The sequence below is a fragment of the Erpetoichthys calabaricus genome, chromosome 14 (assembly GCF_900747795.2).
Source record: "Erpetoichthys calabaricus chromosome 14, fErpCal1.3, whole genome shotgun sequence".
Classification (NCBI taxonomy): domain Eukaryota; kingdom Metazoa; phylum Chordata; class Cladistia; order Polypteriformes; family Polypteridae; genus Erpetoichthys; species Erpetoichthys calabaricus.
In genome coordinates, this window is record NC_041407.2 from 97,540,198 (window position 1) to 97,561,504 (window position 21,307).

General features: G+C 40.3%; 1 protein-coding gene and 1 long non-coding RNA gene across 2 annotated transcripts; one reads left to right on the forward strand and one right to left on the reverse strand.

Annotated features, from left to right (window-relative positions):
- Positions 1 to 2,488: 2,488 nt before the first annotated feature.
- LOC127525881 (uncharacterized) lies at positions 2,489 to 15,816 on the forward strand. The gene is made up of 2 exons (XR_007933467.1): positions 2,489 to 2,580; positions 15,612 to 15,816. It is a non-coding gene; the product is annotated as an uncharacterized LOC127525881 (long non-coding RNA).
- On the reverse strand, positions 10,642 to 19,977 carry cbx1b (chromobox homolog 1b (HP1 beta homolog Drosophila)). Its single transcript, XM_028819912.2, has 5 exons — positions 19,774 to 19,977; positions 18,135 to 18,306; positions 17,757 to 17,937; positions 14,934 to 15,028; positions 10,642 to 12,137 (listed from the first exon to the last, which is right to left on the reverse strand). Exons 2-5 carry the CDS (start codon positions 18,272 to 18,274, stop codon positions 11,993 to 11,995), a joined length of 561 nt encoding a protein of 186 aa, XP_028675745.1. The 5' UTR covers positions 18,275 to 18,306; positions 19,774 to 19,977; the 3' UTR covers positions 10,642 to 11,992.
- Positions 19,978 to 21,307: the final 1,330 nt, after the last annotated feature.

Sequence of the window (21,307 nt, forward strand, 5' to 3'; positions counted from 1 at the left end):
TTTTCCCAGCTGCTTTTCTCACATTATACTGGTGCATTACTCTCAGCAACACAGTCGTCAGTACAAACAAAACGATTTTTGTTTTTTTTTAAGTCCTATTCACCATTACAATTCTCTGTATGTAAACACAAACTGCACATGAACTTCTAGAGTGGAGGACACTTCTTCTCGATTCCAGTGATGCATATCTGCTCATTGGAGGCAAATGGCTACAAACGTACAAGTGCTGGTCATAAAATTAGAATATCATGACAAAGTTGATTTATTTCAGTAATTCCATTCAAAAAGTGAAACTTGTATATTAGATTCATTCATTACACACAGACTGATGTATTTCAAATGTTTATTTCTTTTAATGTTGATGATTATAACTGACAACTAATGAAAGTCCCAAATTCAGTATCTCAGAGAATCAAGGTTCAATATTGAAGACACCTGGTGCCACACTCTAATCAGCTAATTAACTCAAAACACCTGCAAAAGCCTTTAAATGGTCTCTCAGTCGAGTTCTGTAGGCTACACAATCATGGGGAAGACTGCTGACTTGACAGTTGTCCAAAAGATGACCATTGACACCTTGCACAAGGAGGGCAAGACACAAAAGGTCATTGCTAAAGAGGCTGGCTGTTCACAGAGCTCTGTGTCCAAGCACATTAATAGAGAGGCGAAGGGAAGGACAACATGTGGTAGAAAAAAAGTACAAGCAATAGGGATAACCGCACCCTGGAGAGGATTGTGAAACAAAACCCATTCAAAAATGTGAGGGAGATTCACAAAGAGTGGACTGCAGCTGGAGTCAGTGCTTCAAGAACCACCACACACAGACGTATGCAAGACATGGGGTTCAGCTGTCGCATTCCATGTGTCAAGCCACTCTTGAACAAGAGACAGCGTCAGAAGCGTCTGGCCTTTGGACTGCTGCTGAGTGGTCCAAAGTTATGTTCTCTGATGAAAGTAAATTTTGCATTTCCTTTGGAAATCAAGGTCCCAGAGTCTGGAGGAAGAGAGGAGAGGCACAGAATCCACGTTACGTGAGGTCCAGTGTAAAGTTTCCACAGTCAGTGATGGTTTGGGGTGCCATGTCATCTGCTTGTGTTGGTCCATTGTGTTTTCTGAGGTCCAAGGTCAACGCAGCCGTCTACCAGGAAGTTTTAGAGCACTTCATGCTTCCTGCTGCTGACGAACTTTATGGAGATGCAGATTTCATTTTCCAACAGGACCTGGCACCTGCACACAGTGCCAAAGCTACCAGTACCTGGTTTAAGGACCATGGTATCCCTGTTCTTGATTGGCCAGCAAACTCGCCTGACCTTAACCACATAGAAAATCTATGGGGTATTGTGAAGAGGAAGATGCAATACGCCAGATCGAACAATTCAGAAGAGCTAAAGGCCGCTATCAGAGCAACATGGGCTCTCATAACACCTGAGCAGTGCCACAGACTGATCGACTCCATGCCACGCCGCATTGCTGCAGTAATCCAGGCCAAAGGAGCCCCAACTAAATATTGAGTGCTGTACATGCTCATACTTTTCATGTTCATACCTTTCAGTTGGCCAACATTTCTAAAAATCCTTTTTTTGCATTGGTCTTAATTGATATTCTAATTTTCTGAGATACTGAATTTGGGACTTTCATTAGTTGTCAGTTATAATCATCAACATTAAAAGAAATAAACATTTGAAATACATCAGTCTGCGTGTAATGAATGAATCTAATATACAAGTTTCACTTTTTGAATGGAATTACTGAAATAAATCAACTTTGTCATGATATCCTAATTTTATGACCAGCACCTGTATGTGTTTCCGATTGTAAACTGTTTGAAAAGCTAGTGTGGATGGAGATCATGTTTATTTTTTAAATGAAATTGTTGTAGTGTAGATGCAGTCTAATTTAGATAATGAAACATCCCTTATTGTTACTCTGTTTAAGAGAGGATAGCCAACCATCCATCCATTATCCAACCTGCTATATCCTAACTACAGGGTCACGGGGGTCTGCTGGAGCCAATCCCAGCCAACACAGGGTGCAAGGCAGGGAAGAAACCCCTGGCAGGGTGCCAGCCCACCACTGGGCGCACACACACATGTCTTTGGACTGTGGGAGGAAACCCAAACAGACACGGGAAGAACATGCAAACTCCACGCAGGGAGGACCCGGGAAGCAAACCCAGGCCTCCTTACTGTGAGGCAGCAGCGCTACTGCAGATTAATTTATTTACAGATAGGGAAATAAATTCTGGTAGATTTTATATTGTTGTTTTCCTTTAGTATTTTTATAATGTCCAGTAAGTCATGTAACTGGATACAAGTCTGATTACTTTTTAATTATCTAAATATAGTTTGAATTCAGTCATGATGTATTCATAAATATGATCTTTATTAATTGAAAGGTGTATTTAAGAATATAAATATTAAAACTTCTGACCCCACTTTCTCCCCCAGACTAATGGATGTGGTATAGACTATGAAAATATTGAATAGAGAAGACAATCAATCAGATCCAGTTTTTCAGAACATTAAAGGCATTGACAAAGCAGACCCAACAACAGATTTTAATGCTAGTTTTTTTTTTAAGGTAAGGAAGACAGAAGTTTCAAGGTAGGTATTCATTATTCATGTGGTAAATAGTGGTGACATGTTGCATATTCATTAGCACACGCAGGTTAAGAATTTCACTGGACTCTGTGTATATGTGACCGTAATGACCTTATGAACCATTGGAAGATAACTGGACGCCAGAACCAGTCCTATAACTAACAGTCACGGGGAAGAAAACAACAGAAGAGCCCATGACATTGGTCACTTGGGATGAGACCATTTAAAGATGGCAGTTAATGTATATATATATCCTTAGGGCACGAGAGAAAACCCGTAGTAAGACTGGAAAATAAATACACAAATTCCACACAGAGGGGTGCCTAGGTAGAAGTGGGGGATACAAACGGGAGAGAAGTGAGGACATCTAGATTTAAGACGTAGAGCTCTACAACAGTGTTTCCCAACGTCAGTCCTGTGACTGGAGGTTTTTGTTCCAACCAGCTTCTGTTTTTAATTGGACCCCTGGGCTAATTAAGTGAACTGATATTTCCCAGGTTCTGTGTTTAGGGAACAATATAGAAATTGGAAAACTAAGTTTGGTTAAAAAAAAAATCTAAAATGTATATATAATATAATAATATGGGTGGCACAGTGGTAGCGCTGCTGCCTCGCAGTATAGTGACGTGGGTTTGCTTCCTGGGTCCTCCCTGCATGGAGTTTGCATGTTCTGCCCGTGTCTGCTTGGGTTTCCTCCCACAGTTCAAATACATGCACGTAAGGTGCATTGGCGATGCTAAATTGTCCCGTGTGTGTGCGCGTCCTGCGGTGGGCTGGTGCCCTGCCCGGGGTTTGTTCCCTGACTTGCGCCCTGTGTTGGCTGGGATTGGCTCCAGCAGACCCCCGTGACCCTGTAGTTAGGATAAATCGGGATGGATGGATGGATGGATGTGTGTGTGTGTATTGTATAATATATATGTGTATGTATGTATGTGTGTGTATATATGTGTATGTATAAATGTGTATGTATATGTATATACACACACACATACACACACACATATATAATATATATGTATATATGTCTGCAGTGCATCCGGAAAGTATTCACAGCGCATCACTTTTTCCACATTTTGTTATGTTCCAGCCTTATTCCAAAATGGATTAAATTAATTTTTTTCCTCACAATTCTACACACAACACCCCATAATAACAACATGAAAAAAGTTTACTTGAGATTTTTGCAAATTTATTAAAAATAAAAAAATTGACAAAGCACATGTACATAAGTATTCACGGCCTTTGCCATGAAGCTCGAAATTGAGCTCAGGTACATCCTGTTTCCCCTGATCATCCTTGAGATGTTTCTGCAGCTTCATTGGAGTCCACCTGTGGTAAATTCAGTTGACTGGACATGATTTGGAAAGGCACACACCTGTCTATATAAGGTCCCACAGTTGACAGTTCATGTCAGAGCACAAACCAAGCATGAAGTCAAAGGAATTGTCTGTAGACCTCCGAGACAGGATTGTCTCGAGACACAAATCTGGGGAAGGTTACAGAAAAATTTCTGCTGCTTTGAAGGTCCCAATGAGCACAGTGGCCTCCATCATCCTTAAGTGGAAGAAGTTCGAAACCACCAGGACTCTTCCTAGAGCTGGCCGGCCATCTAAACTGAGCGATCGGGGGAGATGGGCCTTAGTCAGGGAGGTGACCAAGAACCCGATGGTCACTCTGTCAGAGGTCCTCTGTGGAGAGAGGAGAACATTCCAGAAGGACAACCAACTCTGCAGCAATCCACCAATCAGGTCTGTAGGGTAGAGTGGCCAGACGGAAGCCACTCCTTAGTAAAAGGCACATGGCAGCCCACCTGGAGTTTGCCAAAAGGCACCTGAAGGACTCTCAGACCATGAGAAAGAAAATTCTCTGGTCTGATGATACAAAGATTGAACTCACGTTTGGAGGAAACCAGGCACCGCTCATCACCAGGCCAATACCATCCCTACAGTGAAGCATGGTGGTGGCAGCATCATGCTGTGGGGATGTTTTTCAGCAGCAGGAACTGGGAGACTAGTCAGGATAAAGGGAAAGATGACTGCAGCAATGTACAGAGACATCCTGGATGAAAACCTGCTCCAGAGCGCTCTTGACCTCAGACTGGGGCGACGGTTCATCTTTCAGTAGGACAACAACCCTAAGCACACAGCCAAGATATCAAAGGAGTGGCTTCAGGACAACTCTGTGAATGTCCTTGAGTGGCCCAGCCAGAGCCCAGACTTGAATCCGACTGAACATCTCTGGAGAGATCTTAAAATGGCTGTGCACCAACGCTTCCCATCCAACCTGATGGAGCTTGAGAGGTGCTGCAAAGAGGAATGGGCGAAACTGGCCAAGGATAGGTGTGCCAAGCTTGTGGCATCATATTCAAAAAGACTTGAGGCTGTAATTGCTGCCAAAGGTGCATCGACAAAGTATTGAGCAAAGGCTGCGAATACTTATGAACATGGGATTTCTCAGTTTTTTTATTTTTAATAAATTTGCAAAAACCTCAAGTAAACTTTTTTCACGTTGTCATTATGGGGTGTTGTATGTAGAATTCTGAGGAAAAAAATGAATTTAATCCATTTTGGAATAAGGCTGTAACATAAGAAAATGTGGAAAAAGTGATGCACTGTAAATACTTTCTAGATGCACTGTACATGTGTATATATGTATGTATATAAATAGATACTTTATTAAACCCAAGGGTAAATTCTCATAAATAAAAGAAGACGGGATTGAACCCAAGACTTCCAGGGTCATAATGTTCATGGCCAACTATTTACAGTAACTTGACCACTAGGCTATAGGAACTGTATATGTATATAGCAGTTATATGGGAGTAATGTATTTTTTTTCTTTTTAACAATATTTTCATTCTACTTTTCCAGGTGCTCTAATTGTTTAGTTATTTATTACTTAGTGGGTCTGATGCTGAAGTACTTGCAGCCTTTGATTATTCCGTGTTGTTTGCCAGCGTGTCTGCTCTGTTCGTTTTTAATTGTCATTAAGATACAATGAAGGGGAAAAACTGCACAGAGAAAGGGCAGAGTATAATGAAATCAACAAAAGAGTTAAGCATTTAAATCTACAGCAAAAGCAGAAACATTTCTAAATGTCTTATAAATGTAACAATCATGCTGCGGTGCTGTTCTGAATGTCGAATAAAAGAAACAAATAGCAGCTATGAGATGAGTGTTGTCAGGTGTTGTCACTGATTTGGAATCTGATTGGAGCAAAAACCTGCAGCCACAGGGGGTCCCCAGGACCAAGGGTGGGAGACACTGCTCTACAATAACCCCCCAGTTAGAAGTAAGAAACTGGAAGGTTTTTAAGACTTTGTAATGGAATGAAAATCTAGTGCTTTCCTGCTAAGATGGTTAAAGTATAGTCTGAAACTGGTTTAAAAAAAAAAAAAAAAAAAGCTTAGTCCTGAACAGGGTCACCCTGGGGGGTTAGAGCCTACCCCAGCTAGCACAGGGCGCAAGACAGAAGCAAACCTTGGACAGGATGCCAGTTCAATGCAGGGTGGACAAACACAAACAAGCCAGTCCACCTAACTTGCATGTGTGTGGACTGTGGGAGGGGAGGAAACCCACGCAGGCACAGGAAAAACATGCAGCCTCCATGCAGAGAGGTCCTTGGACACAAACCCTCAACTACGTGCTACTCCTTAGTTCTAACACTGCACTGTCGTGCTGCCCTCATAAAAAAGTGCGACACATAAATGACAATTAGAACGTGTAATATGTGCTTTTTCTTCCTTAAACCAGGTCTTCCCATGTACACCATTCCAAAGTGACTACTAATGCTAGAATAAAACCTGACAAATGACACCTTAAGCTGCTCTACCAAGCACTTTGCTGCAGTCACTCATCGCTATTCTGTTATTTTCACTCTACTTCTTGAGCACTTTTGAGCGTATCTTACGGATTTTGGCCTGCAGATCATAAAAAAAATCACCTTTAAATTTTCCTACCATGTGCTGTTTTCTTGCAGTCAACTATTTTGTGTGATTTCCTCTCACAAGTATACATAATGCGCTGCAGCTACAACAACTGGACCATCTGTGGTGGTCTGAAAGTAGGGGCTAGCACTTGACACTAGGGATGCAGCTCTGCTAGCACAAGTCCTGTTGTTTCTTGTATGAATGAGACAACTGTGTTAAATAACAATCTCACTACATTACAGAGAGCTGCCTGTTCTGTAAGGGCAGCAGGAGTGTGCCACATAAACCACTTGTCTATCTCACCAAAATATTTTTTCCTTCCTTTTCATATAAAACTTCTATCCATTTTCCAACCCGCTGAATCCGAACACAGGGTCACGGGGGGTCTGCTGGAGCCAATCCCAGCCAACACAGGGCACAAGGCAGGGAACTAATCCTGGGCAGGGTGCCAACCCACCGCAGCTATATAAAACCTGGACTGGTGAAAACTTTTTTGAAAGGAATGAACAAAAAATGTGAAGAACTTATATTTCCATGAATAACTGATGCCAAGATTAAGGGAGGCATTTTTGTTGGTACACAATTCGGCCATGTCCTCTGGGTCAAGCAGCTCGAAGATTGGGGGAATCGGTTGGAAGGTATTCAAGGATGTTATCAAGAATTTTCTTAAAAGATTAATTTTCTGCATTCACATGTTGACTTTGGACCAGTCAGTGATTAACACTGTGAAAGGTTTCACCAGAACATTAGAGTGATGAAAACATGGCTTCAGGGCAAGTGGAATCCCATCAATGCTGGCCAAATATTGTTGAAAACTTGAAACAAGAAGCATCAGATGTTGAGGGCAAATGAAAATTAGCAGCAAAACAGGCAATAAACACACCAAATCCAGTAAAAATTCTCATTTTCTCCAAACATCTATGTGATACTGTCAACGTGAAATTGTATTTGTGTTCAGCTTGAAGCTGTCTTATCACAATTACAATTTTTCAGGAGGCAAAACTTTTGTTGTCCAGGTTTGTTTGGTTTTTTTCACCAAGCGTGATTGGCACACACTGACTGACTTGTTGCAAACCCAGAGTTCCCGTTTGTCATCCGCATATATTTTATACTCCGGCTACTCTACACACACAAGTAAGCCGCTCACTTTCCCTTTATTACATTTATCTTTACTGCATTTACTTTGAAAACGTCTGTCTGCCCGGGTTGAGGGGTGTGGGCAGAGCCAATCCCACCAGTACAGTGTACAAGGCAGGATCCACTCATGCAGAAGGAATCTGCTCACTCAAGCACACACCCTTACTGAGCAAGTTTCTAGGAAGGCTGTTTAGGACTAAAGCTAAAATGCACTTCTTCATACAGAGTTGTGGGAATCAAGAAGAAGCTACCAAGCCATTTAGCTGAAGTGGAAACCTTGACAGCCTTTAGTAAGGAGCTGGATGAGATACTGGGACAGCTTAGCTATTAGCCAGACAAACAAGCCAGATGACAATCCATGGTCTCCACTGTCATTTGTCAAATGATGTAATCAGTGAAACGCACATATTAGGGAGGAAACTCAGTGCAGACATGGAGAATGAACAAAATCCACGTGAAACATCATTGAAGTACAAGATTGTAGCCCATGATGATGGATCCATGAGGCAGCAGCAATACCCTTACTTCTTCTTGCTTATCAGTCTACTAATAATACACTGCTACTAGTTACAAAAAAAAAAGCTACATGGAGATACCAAGCGCAGACACCAGCAATTCTTCACACGCAAAGAAAACCTTTCAGTTTCGATTTCAACATGACCACCAATGGAGCCTCCCTGTTGATTAAATAATTTCGATATTTGAGAATTCTGCACATACAGCAAAGAATAAACACAGCAGGAGAACTGGAAGTTTGAAATTGGACCCCAAAAATGGCCATGCAACGATAGTTCCTGCCTTTAACCCAAGACTTCTAATCTATACAGGTAAAGTGGACAGTGTTAGACATGTCTGCTTCGGATTAATAACGTGTTATATTTTCAGGACAGTTTCCTTATAATTTAGCCGTGTCCGTGGACTACACTGAAATTTAGACCCAGCCCATATCAACTAATAGAAAAGCGACTGCTGCATGGATTTCTGTCCTCTGTGTTGTTGTGCACTCCTTGGCTATTTTGAAGCACCAATCGCCTACAAATTCAGATTCACCAGACCAATTTAACATGTACACGACTCATTTGTATTTTAAGTTATGCAATTCCATCAAATCCGGCATCTTAACTTTGACGTGTCCTACCTGTCCCAACAGTGTTAACTAGTAAGAAGGCCACACTCCGGCATCTTTAAATAAATGGTGGCAGCATGAATGGTAATACAAGTTCTTGCCAAGGTGTGTTCTCAGACACTAATTAATGGGAACATCTGGTAGCAGGTCCTCTGCCTTGTATTAAGTCGTCGTTGAAGCAGTTCACCATAATTTGCCACTACAGATACTGCTACAATGCAATCCTTACACACAGGCAATCTCTCATACAGGAATTCTAAATAGAAACAAGAAAACATGTTTATAGGTGCACACATTATCTGAGCAACTTCCAACATATTCTGAAAACTAATTAAATTCATGGTTGTGGAGCAATGTTATGGAGCTTATCCTGCAGAATCAAGGCCAAAACAAATGAGGCCCAATCTCCTTTATGGTTGCTACTGCAACAAATGCATCTTTATAATTTAGGATTAAAACTGCACAGACACTAAAGGAATGTGCTACCCACAATTCTAGATCTTTGTGGAAGCCAAAGACTACTTTGCCAAAATTTAGAATTTCATGCTAGGGCAAACATTCAAAATCTTGAAATCGGCATACATGCATTTAAAAAACGTCCTGCCCGGGGTTTGTTCCTGCCTTGCGCCCTGTGTTGGCAGGGATTGGCTCCAGCAGACCCCCTGATCCTGTGTTCAGATTCAGTGGGTTGGAAAATGGATGGATGGATTTAAAAAAAAATAAAAATTGCCCCAAATCAAAATTGTATCTGTGGTAGCAAAAATTGATATGCTGAGAATCCTTAAAGCTCCAGATACCAAATAGGTCAGGATTTTGAGACAGCACAATGAATGTAAGACCCCAAAAATCGTCCTATAAATAGGCACAAGTAATTTGTGTGAAACAGCTGACAGAATTAACAATGCCCATCTGCTGGCCCAAGGCTTCCCTTTCCAGAAGCTTCTTCAAAATAGCAGTGCATGCTTTGATTCACCAGCTCCCCCTAATGGCAAGCTGCAGTACTACATAAATCACTGAGCAGTATGACCTGTGCATAGATTGTGAAGCAAATACCATAAATCAGTCTGATGATGTGCAATGACAGAAAAGGGACACAGCAATGTACAGTGAGACTAAGGAGGGGAAAATGCAACTGTATGCCTGTTCAAAAATGAAGTAAACAGCTGGACTTGTAAATTTAAAAACAAACTGGCAATCATTTTTTTTGTTTTGTTTTAATAGAAAATGCCACAAAGCAGCAGTTATGCACCATTTACTAAACATTTAAATGAAATCACACAAACTGAAGAAAACATGCACAAAACATAAAACTCAGGTTCTGGATCATCGGTTTTTGACCAATGGCTGTGCCAACTCTATAACCATCCCCACTCTTCCCCCTTACCCTACAGTGAGTACTGGTTGCCACAGTATGAGCAGAGGTTTATGTACTCTTATTAAAAGTACACGATTATTCCTTCAGTGAGTACAATGAAATATCAAACTTGTGTAGCATGTTTTTCCCCCCCACATACACTTCTCTTCCAATGGTAAAAATAAAAAGCATCTCTACATAATACATTTACAGGTCAGGCAGGACACACAGGTCTCAAAAAGCTTTTGGAGCTTTTAAAGCGATTACTCCCATGCCAAAAAGGTGGAGTAAGTAAGTATGCCACATTAAAAAGGCAACTTCGAACAAATAAAAACACAAACGTTAATCTCTTTGACAAACCTAATGATTTTTCCCACATTCCGGAAATCTAAAAAAACAAAACAATTACTTGCAACTGGAATCAGACTCTACACAAGTGAGATATTCCTGCACCAGTTCAAAATGTCTTAGGGGAAAGAAAAGGAAAATTTGCACCTTTCAGCAAACCAACATTTTTATTTAATAAAAACTATACAAAAGCTTCCATTTGTCATTTCAGTCTTCAAGAAAGTGAAATAATCCAAGTGTAGAGGGGAACTCATTAATGGGTAACAACACTACTATGTAAAATATGATGCAAGACAAAAAATAACGTATCCAGTTTCTGCTAATACTGCTCTACCAAGAACATGTCTTAAGTCACATGTACCAAGCTTGACAGGCTCTGTACTATATGGTGTGTGTGTGTGGGGGGGGGGTTTGGGTGCCGATTCTGACACTGTGCATGTCCTTTATCACTTCTGAACTGCCATCATACTGTTCTGTGCATACCGGTCCCAAAGAATTACTTATGTGACAGCTGCACAGACCACCAGCCCCCCCCCCCCCCCAAAATACTAATCAGATGCTACACCTCATCCAAACAATGTAATTCTGGGTTAGTCAAAGCATGTTACAACACTAACTGGCCTCTAGAATATACAGAGAATCTGGGTGGGGAGGCAAGCTCGAGGTTAACATGCACATTAAGAGTTTAAAAGAACTTCAAATGCCCTCCACTTAGTTGCACTCTCCTGGAATACCCAGCCGTCTCCATAGTATCCACAAGCTGTTTAAAATGCAACAAATCAGCCAACATGGCACATTCATGATGAAATGACAACAGTAAAGCCAGAGAACTTTTACACCATTTACAAGGCCAGGGTTACAAGGCCTCTAAACATACTGTATCTTATGAGCAGTAGTTTTTTTATACTTCCCATACCAAGTTTTGCCTTTTTCTTTTCATTAGATCACTTCTAGATTCTCAGTGTTCACATGATTCACAGCTTTAATGGCCCTTAGAAGCAAAATTCTGCTTTAAAAAAATATATACACACGCGCACAATATATCACAGTATTAAAAAAGAAAATCTGGTGTAAATCATGTCTACCGCCCATTGCTTGACCTGCATAGAGGGTTTACTGATGCTTTGGTTAATGAACACAGAACATGTCTCTCCCAAGTAACAAACCAAGTACACTCTTCCTTTACTACTGAACTGTACAACGTGGCCAACAGTCCTACTGATATGATGAACATAATGAAGGAGCCTCCCCTTCCATCCCCATAAAAAACACTCGCTAAGCAAGTGGGGATAAGAAAAAGCCAGCTTGATGGTGTAACTAACCATGTTCATTAAACAGCTCAACAGAAAAGGGATACTGCTATTTTTTGTCAAGCTAGTGCCTATACATTTTGTACAACTGAACCATTCTCCTCCAATTCTTGTTTAAAAGAAACAAAATAAAGGCCAGCCACTGTCCGGTTTCGCAGCAAGGAGTAACACCATATATATTCCAGTACATTAATTTTTATCATCTTTCTTTTCCTCCTCTTCTGAGGGATAGGAGTGCCATGTTAGCCTTTCCTCGTAAAATGAAATGACCACCTGTGGGCACTTGACATTAGCTTCTTTTGCAGGAACAAGATCTGCTTCATCTGAATTTTTCCTAGACAAAGAAAAACAAAAATAAGCCCAAAAATTGCACATGAAAGAATTGGCATACATTTATGATATCCTAGGCACAACACAAAGTGGTTGTGAACAGAACTTGTAGAGACGGAGTCAGTCAGTACTACCTTAGTTTGAAAAACACCAACTCCATACTTAATCTTTTCAATGCTTTGGGATACAAACAACTCAAGAGTTACGTATATTCTTTTTGAACTTTGGTAAGTTGCATACAACACCTTGTCACTACATAGTTTAATTGGGGAAACAACTGCATTTGACATGTGTACAGTTTGTTACAAAGAACAAATATTTTTTGTACCATTACAATTTTTAAATGCAAGAAATCCCAGACGACTGCAAACGCAAAAGACAAGTTGAAAATTACAACAAGAGCTAACTGGTGTGTAGTTTGTAAATGGTATCTGACCTAATGAAGACTATACAATTTAAATATCTGAATACATTTTTGCATAATTAAGAGTATATACAGTAATGATGTACAACTGTTTAAAGTGTTAAAGCCTGACAGAAGTAAAAGCACGTTTGGGAGCATGTGCTGATAGAGTGTTGCTGCACCCACCACACACCAAACCGTACAGACTGGGACCAGAGTGTAGCAGGTGAGAGCTGAGAACCACATTGGAACAGTGCAAGTTTTTAAAATTTTATGTATTTATTTTAAAAACGGTGGCTAGACTGCCAATCCTGCCACCAACCCCCAAGTTTTCCCTGTCAGTTGGAGGACCTGCTTGCAGGGCTGGATTCAGATTGTCACACCCAGGACAATTGCAGGTTAAGGGCCTGTGCTGAAGCAAAATCCAAATTTCTACAGGTCACTGTACTTAGACAAGAAAACTGTAGGCGACCCTTTTTATGTGTGGCTTTGCAAATCACAGACTGAAGCAAGATCCATGTTTGTATTGGGATCCAAATACTGAAAATATCATGCCACATAAACTGAACTGGGGATAAGGCAAACTTCACACACTACATAACCAACACCATCTAGTGCCCAGGGAAAAAGATGAGCAGAATGTTCCATAACTATCAGTTAAATTCAGCACAGTTTAAGTGTTGAATATAAATTAACTCTTGTATTGAATGAACGTCCAAACTAGTAGACTTTATTTTTTTTGTATGCAGTTTTTGATAACTATATTTTGGTGCATACACAAAAACACAGCAGCTCTTGAAGCTGGTTAGAAAAAAAAAAAAAAAACAGGCTAGGTACATCCCTTATAACTTTTCTATACTGACAGGTTAAAGGAATTAGACATTATTAGTCTTTAACAGTCGACAATGCAAGTAGCTAATTCTAGTTGCCAAAAATTCTCAAAGGCATCAATGCAGCTAATACAATGTAATGTACTCATTTAAAATGTGAATCACATACTCTAGGGTGCCAGTGGAAATTAAAGGACAGTGCATTTAAAAATTTAACAAAGAATTCGGTATTGATTCACACAGAAAATTGTGGGAATCTGGAATAGATGTATTGAGTCATGGTGTTGATACAGAAGTCCGAACTACAGTATAAAAAGTATGCAGTTGAGGTACTGGTGTAATTTAATCTGGGAAAAAAACATTTCAGACAATCAGGAAGATAGCATGTTTAATATGGCATTAAAGAAATGCCACTGTGCCAACTGCATAAAATAAAAAAAAAAAGTGTTGGCATTTTAACATACCACCTGTGCATGTGACAAATAAAAGTTGCACAAAACTTATATACAAGCACAAACATGCTTTCTATTTTGTAAAGAATGTACTCTATGATCTGCAAGGGTGTCTTGCCTCAAATGAACAACTGCTAAGCATTCCCAGCTCATTCTTACTTCTGGTTCCCTAAAGTGCTTAATGCTGATGTGACAGCAAGTAGGATAAGCAGTCACACACAAACCAGATCCAAGTAATTCCCCATTTCATACTAATGTTAACTCACAGAATTTGCCTTAAGTCAACAAAAGCAAATTCAGCATTACCTCAACACTTCAGATGTGCACTGAAATGATGCAGTATTACAAAAACAAAAACCAATTACCTCAACCGCAGGGAACACATAAAATAAAGCTAAAAAAAAAAAAAAAACCACCTTCCTGCACCCAAGTCAGTGCCTCTTAACATAGGCTTTAGCCTCATTCTAACAGCATAAATATGAAACCAAGTCTAGAGAGCAAAAATCAGATACTCGGTTTATCTAAGTGGTCACCCTCTTAAGATGACTTCAGGCAGACAATATACCAGCACATAACTTGCTACAAATATATGTGGACATACATCAATGCAGACATTAACAACTCTCCCTAACCCAATGTTCCAGAGGATAGTAAAGCAACAAAATAAACACATCTATAGTCAGCTTTATTTGGCAAAAGAGAAAAGGAAAATTCAAGCTAGCATCATTGTAAATTGTAGCTCTGTGCCCTTCAATTCCACAACACAGCATTTGACATACTGCAGTGTTAAGCATGAACTGTCGGGTCAAATGAGATTTAATCAGCTATCAGTTTATATTTTTCTTCTCTCAGATCTTGTGAAGCAACTAGAGCCTTAAGAAGGATACACAAAATTTAATGGGTGCCTTTTTATTGTATGTGAACATTTACTTAGCACAATATCACTCTTCATTGTACACAATTAAAAAGAGGGAGAGCTGAACCTACTAGTCAGTGCTTCCAGGTAATTAACCCTATACTTCAGTGCCTACTTCCTGTGTGGCAAAGAATATTCATTTTTAACAAATGTTAAAGGAGATGGTTGTCATGTACAGTACTAAGAGACCAAAACTCACCATTTCATCAAAAACATAAGTTCTCCACTGGAATCTGTAGCTCCAATTATTCTTTCTGGTTCTAGGCCTCTAGCAAAACCACGAGGTTTCTCAGGCTAAAATAAAAATTAAAAAAAATTATTCAACACAAAGATCTTATTAAAATTTACATCATATACAAACATATTAACCCTTGTGTGATATTTGCATTTTTGTTACTCATCTGGTATTCATGGGTCTGGTACACATAGTGTTTTTGGGCTTTTAAAATAATAAAAACGTTTTACGTCAAACTACTTAACAGATGTTGACTTTTTCTTACTAACAATAATCAGTAAATATCTTTAATATTTACTACTAATCTCTGCTAGATCACACTTCAAGGAAAGTGCTGTTCGATTCTTGCTATAAAATTTGACTTGTGTAGAAATCAATAATAAGATACGAGTGGAATACATCATTAATATTGAACAAATAAATAAGACCAGGTTTCCGGAGCTATTAATGTTTATTGTTTTGAATTGAACAAATGAAGCATGTAAACTGGGTCTGTCTGTCATTCTTGGGTCCACAAACATCACAGCGTTTCCTCTTGCAGCGACTGGTAGCAACCTAGAATGATGAAAACGCTAGTTAGTTCTAAATGTCTGCTAAAATATTTAAGTGTCTCTATTCCTCACAAAAAATATATATATTCAGGCTCACTCACATTTACTTGTGGTTCTGGTGATCATGTGGCTCCAGCATCTTCCCCCTCTCAAAACAATGGCTGCAGAGGCCTGGGTCCTTGGTATGTGTTATCTCTGGATTTGCTGTCTTATCAGTTCCTTGCTCTTGAATAAATAATTCTTCTCTGGTGCATTCCTTTATTCCAATTTGGATTTAGTACCATCCAAATGACAAATGCATTATAAGCAGAGATATCCAAGATATTAAAAATAAGTGTCCAGCATAGGGGGGTTCTTTTGTAGCTGTAATCACAAACTTATTCAGGTTATCTACTCCTCCTTTAGTAGCACTGTAATCCATAATAATTTGTGGTGCTCCCTGCCATAGATTTTCTGCTCCCTATGCAGCATGCTCAGAAGTCCAACATTTTTTCCTTTTTTTAGAATGCAAGACACCAGGGATGCATTGGCTGAAAAACTTTTTTGAATCAACAGGTCCGTTCTTTGTACTCATCAGCTGAGGTGGGAGCTCTAGCTTGTTTTTTCGTATTGTTTCTACCATTGTCAAGTGTTCTTTCAAGAGTTCCTGTCCCAAGTTGTGTGGGAGAAAAAAAAACAAAAAAAAAAAAAACACATAATGTGACCACGGAATCCCTGTGTCATGTCCAGCAACCCGCATCCCTTGTTTTTTCTCAGGGTCTCCTCCAAAAGGCGTTCTAGTGTACACCTGGATGTTCAGTGCATAAGGTGAAGCAGCGTCAAAGGCAGCCCAAACCTTCATTCTATATTTGGCAGGTTTAGATGTCATGTACTGCCTTGAGTGGGCACCAACCCCAAAAATGGTACAAGCTGTTCATCAACTGAAACGCTGGGCCCAGAGTTGTATGTAGCACAGCTGAAGGTGTTCCACCCACACGGACCTGACTGCAGCCAGCATCGACCTCTCTCTCTCTCTGAACTGGTTTGGTGTCTCAGTTGTCAAAGCAGATAATCCTAGAAATATTGTGAAAGCCTTTTAGAGACACTATTGCACAGAAAAGTTCTCGGCCAGTTTCTGCATTCCACAGGAATTCAGTGGACTCCTGCATGCTGGTTTTTTCAGATTCAATGAGAAGCCCAAAGTATGCCTGTGAACTGGCTTGGTCCATTTCCTTCCACCTGTCTCCAGAAACGTGCCTCTCCTCCAAATTAATGCATTCCAGAATGATATTCTGGATGGTGTCTGGAATAAAAAGCTCAAAAGAAGACATGTTATGTACATTCGTAACTGCCATCTGTGTTGGCCCTGGTTGTCTTTACCACATTGGCAGCAAAGAATGTTGGCCACTTCCATTGACAAGAGCACCGTTCAATTTCATCATATTTTTGACATCCATATTTATCTGCTTGTCTGATATCATTTCAATACCCTTCTTCAAATTCAGTCACAGACTCCAAATTGGCAGAAACATGATCCTTTGTTTTCTGAAAATTCTTCATCTTTCAAACTGAGCACCCCCTCCATGTTGTCTGCTATCTCTTCAATTATGAGGTCTAAAGCCATCTGAGCAGAGATTTTTTTTGCCATACTGGATTGTTTTTGGAAAGAAGCCACATACACAGATATTCATTTGTTGTGTCCCTCCCCAATTCCATTTTGAAAAGAAATTGGAATGATTGGTCTGATGAGATGTGGGGATTGTACGTGAATGAGAAAGTTATTGGTCAGATGGACATGGAAGAGTTGATGGGGTATTCATGGTTGATGGTGATGTAAATGATTGGTATGATGGGATTAGGTTTGGGCCATTTGGGAGCAATGCTTCTAAACTGGTGGTATTGTCTTCTTACAGTCTAGTCTCCACAACTGCATTGCTCCCAGATCTAACAGACCCAATACCACCAGTGAAATGTAAATGTGTTTGGGGGTTTTGGGGTGGGGTGAGCAATATGTACAATAAACAATTGACCCGTAACATGTTCTTTAAAGAAAATAGGCCAATAACATCAAATCTTAGGTTGGGGGGGGGGGGGGAATAGTTTTCAGAAAACATTGAAAATGGGTCCCACACAAGGGTTATATATGCGAAAATAGAAATTAGCCGGAACACACCAAACTGCCTATGTCGCTACTTGTACTTAATTTCTTTTAACATTAATTTCTATTTGATGGCTAGTCTGTAATTATTCTATTCACCTCTTCTTTCTTTTTTTTGGGCTTACTCTCCTCCCCGGCAGGCTCCGCCTCTTCAACACTAGCTTTTCGCTTGGTGGCCTCTGTCTTATCAACTTCATGGGCAGTCTTCTGTGATTGAAGAAACTCCGCAATTAGGTCTGGACAATCGAGGTTCTCTTCTGGCTCCCATGTATTATCTTCACTATTAAAAAATAAAAAAAAAAAAAGATTCATTATCACTGCAAGCACTGACCTGCCAAACATCTTACAAGAGCGGAGATTAAATACCACAAAATGGGCACGAGCAAGTAAGCTTACAGAAAGTGAATGTTCTTTCCAAAGGAAAAAAAAACAAAAACAGTACACAGAGTCCGGCTTCAATATGTTGGGTCAACTTACTCTGAAAAGCCCTTCCACTTTAGGAGATATTCAACTTTCCCTTTAACTACCCGTCGGTCCAAGACTTTCTCCACGACATACTCTTCCTCTTCTTCCTCTAGGACCTCTTCCACCTTCTTCTTGTTTTGCTTCTTTCCCATTGTTCCAGCCAGTTTAGAATCGTTGTGTGGCGCTGAAGGAAAAAAAAATGATTTGCTAAGTTACTGACAATATGCACAAATGCTTGCACTTCTGTTATCCATTCTACACCATGTGCAGAGTATTAGGGTATAACACCAGATAGAATTTTCTTACTTTTTGATACCAAGCACCTGACTTTTGAGGACGTGGACACCACACTGGTCATAAAAGTATTGTACATTATACTGCCAAAAATTTATGAATCTAATGTATGGCATATTGTTATTCAACCTATCTATAGTAATCAAAATAACTGATTAATATGTACTGTTTGAAATGTTTGTCTCAGGTCGGGCCATGGCATAATATAACCATTACACCATAAAATGTAAAATTTTAGGAGTCCCATAAGCGAAAGAGAGGACAGCAAACCAAAGACACAGTCGCTTAAGCTTTTGAACAGCATGTTTCATAAAAAAGAGCAGCTGAGGAACATTTTAGAACCACAATAGAATTCTAACTTTTAGGCGGGACAAGTAATTCGTATTGATGAACCTGCAACCCGTGCGCTTTCCAGCAGACCCTCCTTTGCCAAAATCGCCCCCAAGCAGAGCCCCGTCCTCGCCACCCCCAAACCATCAGGAATTCAGCAAACAGACATGAACCACCGAAAGGCAAATGAAAATCCAGCTAACAGACCCCGCGAAAAACTACCTTTGTAATCCCTAAAACCAAACCACGTATGTTAACAATCCCCTGCCATTCATTAAATGGACCGGCATATATCGTTGTTCTCAAAACGTTGCCAAATACGAAATTTAAAAAACAGGAAACTGTATTTTTAGGAGTTTAAATCTTGCACATTCACCTCTAACAAGAGGCCAGTGGTCCCCATTCCAAACTCCAGGTACCCACCACGCGCTAACACGCTTGCGCTGCGAGGCTGCTATAAGCTCGCTCGCATCGTGCAGGGCACCCAAAAAAAGTTAACGTCTTAAAGACAATCCAGAAAACTGCATACGCATTCAAATGCAACTAATTTGTAAAATTAAATATAAACCTAAGAGAAACATCGGACAGAAAACAAACACTGATTGGCAAGGTATAGATTCAAGAACTGATAAACTCGGCCCGCACTGCACCATCCACCTATTCCGATTTTGCTGCACTCGTCGTATAATTAGAATTATTTTCAATTTTTCACATTTGTCGTACAGCTGCCTGTAGACGACTCCCCGCCTTCCACCTCCATGTTGTTTCACATCGCAAACAGTGGTGCTGCCACGAGCCCTGTAAATTGCAAACCTAAGCCGGGGAAGAAACTGGACAGCAATAAAAAGGCGCCACAACACGCACAAGACTAACAGCGCTGCCCCGCTGCAAGTGTTAGAGAACAAAATTGCCCTAAACCGTCGATTTATGTCGACTTTTCCCCTTCCACACTCCTCTGGATTTCCTGGCACGCACGAACAACGCCAACTACGAAGACGGCAAATACGTTTGTGATCACTACACGTACCTTTAAAAGCGTCGTTCAATATGAAGAAAAATAATGAGTTATCTGTTGATAGGGAAACGAGTACGGGTTTTTTTTTTCAGATTTGTGTATCCTCTTCTTTTTTTTTTTCTTTACTTCGATCAACCAAACCACGCAACACAATTACACTCCGGCGCGCGCTCCCTCGCTTTTACTGAGAAACAAAAGGCAAGAAGCGCCTAGTCGACCCCGCCACCACACAAAGCGCATGTGCTGTCGGCCCCTCGTAGCACAATGCACGCCGGGAAATGGTGTCTTTTACACGCAAGAATGCACGCTGAAGAAATTTGCATATATCCACGAGATCTGTGACCAGCAACATGACATCGATGCTATAAATTAAAATGAATGTAAATGTAAAAAGTATCGTTTATTGTCTAATAAGAAATATTGATAAGACCGCACAACAATTTTTTTTGAAAAGGATTGCTTCCTTAAAAGTTTTTGCTGATTGTGACAGGTACCCACTGGGTATGTACATATATAGTTTTGGTTTTAATGCATCACGTAGGAACTCAGAGAAATAGAATTTATATGTCTATTTGACTAAATAACATATTTAGTTTGACTAAATAACATGTTTAGTCACGTTTATGTTTCGCATAAGCTATTAAATTCAACAGAATTTAAAATGTTTTGCTCCTGATTTTCTTTTGTATTCAATGTCTGCTGCATCACGTTGCAGTGTCCAACAGTAGTCAGCAAGCATTGACGGATTCCAGTTGCCCTGGTATTGTTTCTCCATCGTTGCAATGTCCTTGTGAAACCTTTCACCGTGTTCGTCACTGACAGCACCGAGATTTGCGGGGAAGAAGTCCAAGTGTGAGTGGAGGAAATGAATGTTGAGTGACATGTTGCACTTCATTGTCTTGTGTGCTTTGAGAAGTTTGTCTACCAGCTGAATGGAGTTTGGGGCTCTGTAATTGCACAGAAAATTGTCAGCAACGTCTTTGAAGGCTTTCCAGACAATTTTTTCCTGCCCAACTAACAGATCTTCAAACCGCCTGTCACTCATAACATGTCTGATCTGGGGGCCAACAAAAATGCCCTCTTTGATCTTGGCGTCAGTTATTCTTGGGAACATCTGTCTTAATAATGAAAACCTTCGACTTACTTGTTCAGTGCTTTCACGAAATTCTCCATGAGTCCCAGTTTTATGTGAAGAGGAGGCAAATATATCTTTGCCGGGTCGACAAGCGATTCATGTGCCACATTTTTCTGTCCTGGAACTAACTTTTTACGGAGTGGCCAGTTCTGTCGAGAATAGTGCGACTCTTTGGCACGGCTGTCTCATTCACAGATGAAACAACACTACTTTGTATAGCCGAGCTGCAGTCCTAGTAACAGAGCACCGACTTTAAGATCTCCACAGATATTCCAGTTGTACCTGCTATACTGGACGTGCTTCAGCCACAGTTCCAGATTCTCATACGTTTCTTTCATGTGTGCTGCATAGCCAACAGGTACTGAAGGATAAACGTTGCCATTGTGTAGCAGAACAGCTTTCAGGCTTAAC